The sequence below is a fragment of the Urtica dioica genome, chromosome 3 (assembly GCF_054948205.1).
Source record: "Urtica dioica subsp. dioica isolate 48M chromosome 3, U.dioica_male_clone48M_v1_H2, whole genome shotgun sequence".
Taxonomy (NCBI): Eukaryota; Viridiplantae; Streptophyta; class Magnoliopsida; order Rosales; family Urticaceae; genus Urtica; species Urtica dioica.
Genome location: NC_142758.1, coordinates 41,691,203 through 41,700,973, shown reverse-complemented (window position 1 = coordinate 41,700,973; position 9,771 = coordinate 41,691,203). Strand labels below are relative to the sequence as shown.

Sequence of the window (9,771 nt, the reverse complement as noted above, 5' to 3'; positions counted from 1 at the left end):
TGATTATACTATTCAATATGCTAAAATATTAGATAAAAAAGCGCTAACTCTGTTGCTAAAAATTTAAAAACAATAATAAAAGAATAAAGATATATAAATGTGAAGGAACTAATTTAATTATGGAAAAAAATTATGTTTATCTAATAGGGTAGCATATTAAATAAATCTATTAATACAAGATTGTTATGTAGCACGCCTAAAACAACGAAGAGAGAAAAATTTGGTGGGTCTGATTTAACATTTGATAAGAAAGAGTTATGTTTATATCAAAAATAAATTATTAGATAAGATTTTTAAATGAAAATTGAAACTAATAAAAAAAGAAAATGCGAAAGAGAAACAAGTCAATATGGGAAAAGATCGACAAAGGAAAAAAGAAGAGTACTAAAAAAAAAGCTTTAGAACTTGCAAAAATAGCGTCGCTTGCATATAAGACCGAAGCCTATTAATAAACAAAAAATTAGGAATATAGCCAATTTAAACGTTTGACATTGCTAAATACCCAATGTTTGGTAAATCATAGGTAAATAGTCATTTTCAGATATAAATCTTAGTTAAATAATAAAAGTATTATACGGGGGCGTTGCTTGCTAAACAAGTGAAATCTCGCTTTAGCATACTTTAGAAATCGACACCTCGTAATTACTCGGTAGCAATTCTTACATGGACGTTGCTTTCAAAAAAATAACATTCAAATAGCTAAGACGTCGTCCGATGTAGCGCTTTCCCACACCGATACTTTGTAAAAATAGCATCCTTTTCAGGCGACGCTACAAACAGTTTTTGTTGTAGAGAAATGAAGATATAAAGATTTCGAAGGATTGTTTACATTTTGAAGAAAATTGTTATGTTTATACAATAAGCTAAAGTATTACATAAAATGTGCTAAAATTCAAATGCAAGATGGTTTTGTGGTCTTCGGCTAATAGAAAAAGAGATATGTTTTGGCGTTTGGTTTACCATTTGAAAATAAAAAGTTATGTTATATATAAAAAAAAAGATGAAAGTATTATATAAGAGGTTTAAATGTAAAGTGAACATTACAAACAAAAGAAAAGATGAAAATGAGACATCAATTTGGTGATACATTTACCATTTGAAAGAAAATAATGGTACAAAGGTGGAAAAATCACATAAAGTTAAAGACATAGAAAAAAAAACTACTACAAAAAAGACTTTAGAAGTCGCTAAAAAAATGTCGCACATATTCATTAATTGTCCATATATTTTACATTTGTAATGGTGAATACGACGGAATATATATTCCCATATGTTTTCAAGTCTTATATTGTAAAAAAAAATGTATAGAAATGGTGAAACCATGATTGGGACTTCGGCGTAGTATGGAGACAATTCAAATTGGATGTTTGATGGGCTTATGTGATAGAGAAGTTGGACAATCAAGCTTTTTGGGATTTCCTCAATGTTCATGATTCAAGACGATGCCTCATTGTAAAACTAAGAGAGAGAGAGAGAGAGAGAGAGAGAGAGAGAGAGAGAGAGATTCTTGATGATAAAAATTGGCTAACTTAATTATAATTCAATTCATGACCATAGTTATAAAAAAACAAACATAAGTTTTGAAAATGGATTGAAAGCCTATTTTCTATTTCCCATTGATTTCTAACAAATATATGGCATTTTCAACTAACTATAGTTGATGTTGGTATATGACTTAGTCCTTCCCATAAACAAATTTTTGGGCCAACAAGAATAATACATCACAAATACAAAGCATATTCGGATCCAAGGACCAGCCCGATAAAATGGGCCGAACCTAGTCCAATCTCAAAGCATTATCGAGCATATCAATTGAGGTCCAGCCCGATTTCCGAACATTGAGCTAGTCTAATAGAAGACTAGCCCGAATCCTTGAATGATGAGTTGGATAATTCGAGGTTTAGCCCTCAATAGCAACGAGCTAAGCATGGTCTAGCTTGCTTCGTCGAACTCACACATGTATTTTGTGGAAGACCGCTTTAATGACCATTCCCAGATATTTGGGACAAAACCACGTTCAATAAATTCTACTTAATCGCCTCATCAAATTTGAATCGAACATCAAACGTGTTACAATGAGTGGTGACGACTCATTCGGCATCATGTCCCCGAAAGATGGTGGAGTTCGGAACCTCCATTTGGGAGCTACAAATACCGGCGTCTAGCACATAGATGGCATCAATATTAGTCTCTTTACATGCCTACGATGCTAATCAAGCTCATTGCTATTGTTCATATGTTCATCTTCATCTATTTTTGTACTTCATTCAAAGATCAATAAGATAGTGTTATTTAATTATTATAAATATACATTTTGTTCATTTTCATAAACGGTGTATGTCGGGTTGAATTATTCGGGTTTGTACGTTTCATAAACCCGACCCGAAATCTTAGGTTTTTCATTTTTATAACCCAACCCAAACCGTTTATAGTACCGAAACCAAACCAACCCAAACTAATAATAATCGGGTTGATTTGGTTTGATTTATTTAGGGTGGCTTAAATCGATTTTTTCGGGTTAATTGATCACAAGTCACAATAAATATACAAAATAGAATCGTTAAATCAAATTAAACAAAACAAACATGCAAATACTAAGAAAAAATAAACCATGTCTCATCTCAAATTTTATACTCTAAAAAATTTATACCTCATAAAAAATCCATAACGTAATAAAAAAAAAGAGTTGTAGAAATTAGTATTATGTCATAACGAGTCTACTTGTAATATCTATTTGCCAACTGTCATGAGCTCAAAGATACACCTACAAAATAATTAACTATATAAAAATGCATTTATATTTTCATTATGAAATCATAAGCATATGGTGTAATTTTTTTTATCTTACCTTAATAACATTTCTTCATTTTTCGTGAGCATAAGTTCGTAATCTAACGAGATCGGATTGGTTCGGTTCAACTCAATCTCATGACTAACAAAAATCAAACCAACCTAAAACACTTGCGGTTTAGGTTTGTTACAACTCAAACTTTTTTTTTTTTTTTATCGGACAGACTAGAAAAAAGTGCGGTTTGGTTTGGATGATCGGGTTGTTTGGTTTGACGGTTCTCGTGAACATTCCTATATTTTCATATCCTTTGCGAGCGTGATTGATCTCTTGACGAAAGTTTGAGACCTATTAAAATAAAAGGTCCATTAGGAAAATAGCTGTTGATGTCGATTTTTGGGATCGATCAACAATCACAAATAAAAGATGTGATGATAAAATATTTTAAAAGGGGGGTTTAGAAAGGCGTCGTATAAGAAACAATTTAGTAATAAAGAACTATACTAATATACGAATATTAATTAATTTTATTAATAGAGAAGGTTACAAACGGGCGAGGTGACGAACTCAACAGGCCGAGCTCAAAACAATAAACGTAAGAATACAATATAGAATGTCGAAAAATGAGAATAAGAGCTTGCGTGTGCGAAAATTGTCCTCTCCTCTTCTATTTATAGGCGAGATAGAACCTTCTGGCCGAAGACACGTGTTCCTCGATCCATTTTCCTCGCCGAGGTCGTAGTCGTCCGAGATCCGATCTTCGCGGCGTGGTCTGCTCTTTGACGGATCCTACGGATCAGGAAGACGTGGTCGAACTGGCGTCCCTCACCGAGTCGGGAAATGTTGCTGGGCTTGGGTCGATCTGCCAAGAGTTAATTGGGCCCGTAATTGATATCGTGGGCTGGTCTTCAGACTGATTATGGGCTTCAATCGGGCCTAACCCCATTGGAAATGATATTTTAATAATTGAGTTTTTATACCCCCACAATAGCCAACTTAAACGTTTGACATTGTTAAATATATAGCGTTTGGTAAATAGTCACTTTCAAATATTTACTGATGTAAATCTTAGTTAAATAGCCACTTCCATATATTAGGACACGTAATCATTTATGGCTATTTACGTAAGATTTAGCAAACGTGGACTAGTTACTTACAAATCTCATTTAACAATGTCAAACACTTAAATTGATTATTTTCCTAATTTTCTGTAATATAATTCAGAATCAATCTCTCTTTCTTAAAAGATCAGTTTGAGGTGAATTTTTACATCAAAAATTAACTCAAAATATATAAATTATAAGAACCTTATGATTACAAGTGTCGAAACAATTGCTTCCTTGGTTTTAAGTTTATTAAATTAAGAATTTGGATCATATGTCTATACTTTTTTTTTTTTTTTTAACGAATTGAGAAATAATATTTTTATTTAATTTATGAAATTCTTGTGGTTATTAACTTAATTAGATGTGTAAAGGGAAACATAACGGCTGAAATTTAAATAAACTACGAAATACAAAACTACAAACTCCTGTGAATCTTTGAAAGAAGAGAGAACAATATAATTATATGGAAATCGTGGTACTTCGAAAAATGAATCGCCAAAAGTGGAGATGCGGGGGATCGAACCCCGTGCCTCTCGCATGCAAAGCGAGCGCTCTACCATTTGAGCTACATCCCCAATTGTTAAATTAATTTATCATAAATTAATAAATTTAAATTGACGTTGATTTTATATGCGTAAATGAACTTTATTTTCTTCTTACCATAAACAAACTTATAGTGAAACAATCCTTATCGCAATTATATCATGATGGGAACATTTTATCTTTCTTCTCGAGTCATCAATTGACTAACCTTTTCTCATTATTAGTACACAGTCAAATTTATTTGCACATCAATGCGTTCATTGACTAAGTTGCGCAATTCTTTGTTAGTTGTGTATTGACTCTTGACTTACTGGCTAGAAATATAATGTCCCATCAATTGGAATATAAATTATAATGCATTCATAAATGTTATATACTCCTTCCCAGATACACAAACAACAATTTTTATAGCAAGAAAAAAAAATAGAAATTTAAAATATTGGAAAACAATGTAGTAATGTTTTGTCATTCGAAAAAAAAACTCTTAAAGTAATCAAACCTGAGCTAAATGACAGAACATAACTTCCATTCAGATCCAATCGAAATTCTGCCTGAGATTTATTTTGGGCGGATCCCAATTATATTGAAATCGGAATTCCATTCCTCTGGAAAATAAAATTATACTTAAAAAATAGCATGGAATCCAACTCATCCTGGGCATCGGACGAAATCGGAACTCCCGTACCGAAGTCGTGACCTTCCGACGATCTCCCAGAAGGAAGCTTTCCGTCGCGTTTCACACGGAAATTCCGTAGGTGCGGAAATGGTTTTTCCGTGCCGAGTGAATATTTGACGAAACTGCTTCTTGCCGAGCTGCGTTAATGGCGAAAATAATCTGGGTCGTTGGATTTTACATCCAACGGCCCAGATTAAAAAAAAATAAAAAAATAACAAACCTGCTGTGCAGCCTGCCTTCCGTCCTGTTCCTTCGATCCCCTACAACCACTTCCGTCGCTCCACGGAAATCAAGTTGCCATTTCCGTGCCACACGGAACTCGGAATTTCCGTAGCCGCGCGGGAAGTCTCGGAAGCCCGTCCTTCCGTGTGCTTCCGTACCGAGAAGCCAGCATGAAATCCAACATAAATACCAAAGGGAAAATTCGAAACACAACACAATTGATACATATATCACTTATTGGTTAAGCAGTGACGGAGCCGAGTGGGGGCCAGGGTGGGCCAATGCCCCACTCAATTTTTGAAAATTATTCTTTTAATCGCAAATTTTCATATTTTTTTTTATTATTTTATCCCTAAATTTTACTAATAATTATATTTTTTTACCCAAATTTGTAAGTTTTTTTTCAATAATGCCCCTCCTAAAATATATTTCTCAAATTTGCCCCTCATTGATGAAAATCCTGGCTCCGTCATTCTGTGTAAGTACCCACTTATTGTAAAATGACATGAATCTTGTCATATTACTTCATATAAGAAATTAAGTACCACTTATTGTAAATTAATTCTATGTATATCACTTTATTTTTAAAAGACGTAATAATAAAGATAGCGACGAGCTAAATCACGTTGCTTAAAATAAATTACTAGCCTATATTTGGTGGAGAGTACGGAATGGACCATGGGTAAAATAATTGATTGGTAGGAAGGAACGTGAGTAAAATTAATAAATAAATATTATTTCATTATTCTGAAATTACAGAAAAGCCCTTTCTTCGTAAACATCACTGGATTAAATCGAACGAATCCGACGATGCACAAAAAAAAGTGCGCTTTTCTCTCGAAAGTCAACGGCCAGATCTGGTCAGCCAATACCCTTCACTTTCCGTTTTCTTCGCATCTTAAAAAAAATCAGTTAAAAAAGAAAAGTAAAAACAACAAAAAAGAAATTTTCAAAATATAAAGCAGTTATATTCATTTCCTACAAGCAAAAAACAGAAGAGTTGTCAGAAGAAGAAGAAGAAGAAAATCTCCAGCGATTCGATATATTATTTAGGAGTTCGTGATCTGTGATTGAAACCATGTCGTCTTCGGAGAAGGAGAGAGAGACTCAGGTCTACATGGCCAAGCTCGCCGAGCAAGCCGAGCGATACGAAGGTAAGAAAATAATTTTTTTTCTAAATGTAGATAATTGACTTCGTTCATTCGTTTCAAAGGTTTTGATCTGTTAAATGTTGATATGTTTAAGCGGTTTATTTTAAGATCAGTTATTGTAATTTTTATTTATTTAGTGGTGAAAGGCGCGTCAATAGTGTTCATTTGAGTTGGATTCGTATTATCATGAATGTATATTTTTTTAATTTTTTTTGTTTAGATTGCATTAGATCTATTGTATGAAATGAGAGTCTAGTAAATGTGATCTGCTATTGGAAACTATTGAATGTTTTTTTTCAGGGATTTTTGAATTAGTCGAGATTTGAAACCTGTTGTTTTAAATAAGTGGCGTTTTTTCATAGCCATACTTGTCAATTTCGCCTCTTTTTTTTTTTTTTTTTTAAATCATTTTTTCCATTACTCAGATCGGAAATGTTTTGACATAGAAATAAAGTAATCAGCTTTCAAGGACAAATTTAAAGTTTTGTCATGGTTATTTCATAGTAATATAATATGCTGGTATAAAAATAAAATAAAAATCTATGGCAAGGTCGTAATCAGCTTTCACGGACAATTACATGGTATTTGATTGTTCAATTGTTTTCGCGTTAATACTGTTTTTTTTTTTTTTTGAAAGGATCGCGTTAATACTGTTGAAATCATTTTTAAACCTGGAAAAAAAAAAGGCCTTGTATTCTATGATTCGACCGCATAATGGTGGAATTTTTATTCCAATGGATCTCTTTATAATATTTTTTTCCCCCCCTTTAGAAATGGTCGAGTGCATGAAGAAGCTCGCGAAGCTTGATGTGGAATTGACTGTGGAGGAGAGAAATCTCCTGTCTGTGGGATACAAAAACGTGATCGGTGCAAGGCGTGCCTCGTGGCGAATCATGTCATCGATCGAGCAGAAAGAAGAATCGAAGGGCAACGAGAACAACGTGAAGCTGATCAGAGAGTACCGCCAGAAGGTCGAGGACGAGCTCTGCAAGATCTGCAGCGACATACTCGCAATCATCGACGAGCATCTCGTCCCTTCTTCCTCCTCCGGAGAAGCAACTGTTTTCTACTACAAAATGTGAGTCTTTTTTTTTAAGGGTCCATTAGCTAAATAGTGGTAAATAACCACATTTACAGTTTGACATTGCTAAATAGTCAGTGTTTCATAAATCTTAGGTAAATAGCCACTTCCATATATTTACAGGCGTAAATCTTAGGTAAATAGTCACATTCATTTATTAGGCCATGTCATTTTTATGGTCATCTATCTAAGATTTACGAAACGTTGGCCATATAGCAATTCCAAATGTTTTAGTCGGCTATTTACCTAATTTTTTGTTTTTAGATCCATTAGAAAAATACTCAATGTTTCGTAACCATTTATCCTTGTTGATGCTGTGTGTTAAATTAAATATATTCCTAAAGGTCTGTATATGTATGTGAGTTTCTGTTTTCTTTTTTTTTTTTTTTTTTTTTTTTTTTTTTGGCTGCCCATGTGATTGAGTAGGATATGTCCAATTGTGTGCCAAAAGATTTTTTAATTATAGTACGTTTGTGAATAGATATGAGTATGACAGCTTGTTTTTTGTTTTTTTTTTGGTTCCAAAGATGACAAAAAATTCCATTAACTTCTTCAAACACATTATTCATTTGGCCAAATCAGGAAAGGAGACTATTTCCGTTATCTTGCTGAGTTCAAGACTGACCAAGACAGGAAAGAGGCGGCTGAGCAATCGTTGAAGGGATACGAGGCATGTTCCGAATAGAAATCGGAAACTCGATTAAGCTTATCATTGATTTAATCACATCAAATTCTTATCCATCTTGTTTTTTTTTTTGTTTTTTTTTGTTAGGCGGCTTCCAACACGGCGACTACAGAACTCCCATCGACTCACCCTATCCGCCTTGGCTTGGCTCTCAACTTCTCTGTATTCTATTATGAGATCATGAACTCACCCGAAAGGTATTGAAAACAAATTACCCATCTCGGCTTCTTGACAATAGGTCGGATATAACTTTGATCTTGATTGTTTCAGGGCATGCCATTTGGCCAAGCAAGCCTTTGACGAGGCGATCGCTGAGTTGGACACTCTCAGCGAGGAGTCCTACAAGGACAGCACTCTCATCATGCAGCTACTGAGAGACAACCTTACGCTATGGACCTCCGATTTGCCCGAAGATGGAGGTACAAAATTATAACATGAAAAGAGATTTGTTTTTCCATATATGCTGAAACGGAAAACTTTAATACGTGGCTATTTATATCAGGCGATGACAACTTTAAAGGCGAAGAACCCAAACCCGCCGCCGAGCCTGAGGTTAGTAATTGTCGATACTGGCATTGGGTTTAATAGTGATGTATTTCTTCTATCTGAGTCAAAACTAAAAAAGCTTGTGAACGTTTGTTCAATTTTTGTGTTGATGTTTTTTGACAGCATTGATGGGACCTGAAACAGCCAATGCACATGGCAAGTGGAAATGAATCTGCTTAGGCATGTTTTGGATGTTTTTGAGTTTCTGTTGTTCAGACCAAGAAGATAATGGACTTGAGAACCAGGGTTTTCAAAATTATTTATTATATCTATCTCTTTAAGGCCCATTACAGAGCCAGAAGATAAGATTTATCAACTGTGCACCATTTTTTTCCCATTATTTTATCAATTTTATGATAAACTTCCATAAGGGTTTTTTTTTTTTTTTTTTTTTTTTTTTTTTTTTTTTTTCATGTTCTCTCTTGTCAAGTTTATTTGTTTTCATAGTTGCATATCTAGCTTTTCATGCCTGAAAAAATTCGCTTGTCAGTCAATAAGGGACTTCGTTTCTCTTTACTTTTGTTGGAGCATTTATCATATTCCTTTTTTTTTTCTTTCTTGGAAGACCTTTTGATTGATTTCTTTATTTAATATCTCATTCGTGGCATCATGTAAATACATACATTATCCAGACAATTTAGTACAAATTACAAATATAATTTTGACTTTACAGTATGAAAAAAAAAAAAATCGAAATTATATGTGTGAAATATGAACCCACGCCATTCAAGAAACCAAGCTAAACATTATAGTACACATCTCATATTTTGGGAGTACATTTTAATTTTGTTACCCTTTTTATGTTCATGTAGTTGCCAGTTATTTTTTACTAGCCACTAACCTTGCCAGTTATTTTTTACTAGCCACTAACCTTGCAGAAAAGCTCTCAAGCTACCGCCCAATTCAAAACGCAAGATTAACACTTCGTTTGGAAAGATGGGGAAAAAAATTAATGGAATTGGGTTTTAAGAGG

At 33.8% G+C, this 9,771-nt stretch overlaps 1 protein-coding gene and 1 non-coding gene across 2 annotated transcripts; one reads left to right on the top strand and one right to left on the bottom strand.

Annotated features, from left to right (window-relative positions):
• Positions 1–4,396: 4,396 nt before the first annotated feature.
• Positions 4,397–4,469, bottom strand: TRNAA-UGC (transfer RNA alanine (anticodon UGC)). The gene has a single exon. It is a non-coding gene; the product is annotated as a tRNA-Ala (tRNA).
• Positions 4,470–6,253: 1,784 nt separating this feature from the next.
• Positions 6,254–9,468, top strand: GRF12 (general regulatory factor 12). The gene is made up of 7 exons (XM_089609982.1): positions 6,254–6,489; positions 7,258–7,564; positions 8,150–8,237; positions 8,340–8,449; positions 8,523–8,671; positions 8,755–8,804; positions 8,922–9,468. The coding sequence occupies exons 1-7, from the start codon at positions 6,414–6,416 to the stop codon at positions 8,925–8,927; spliced, it is 786 nt and encodes a 261-aa protein (XP_089466108.1). The 5' UTR covers positions 6,254–6,413; the 3' UTR covers positions 8,928–9,468.
• Positions 9,469–9,771: the final 303 nt, after the last annotated feature.

Bases quoted from the DNA above. Each gene is read 5' to 3' on its own strand.
- GRF12 (XM_089609982.1), top strand. From the start codon at position 6,414: ATGTCGTCTTCGGAGAAGGAGAGAGAGACTCAGGTCTACATGGCCAAG. The intron at 8,238-8,339 runs GCATGTTCCGAA...TTTTTTTGTTAG, and splicing joins AATCGTTGAAGGGATACGAG to GCGGCTTCCAACACGGCGAC. The intron at 8,672-8,754 runs GTACAAAATTAT...TATTTATATCAG, and splicing joins CGATTTGCCCGAAGATGGAG to GCGATGACAACTTTAAAGGC.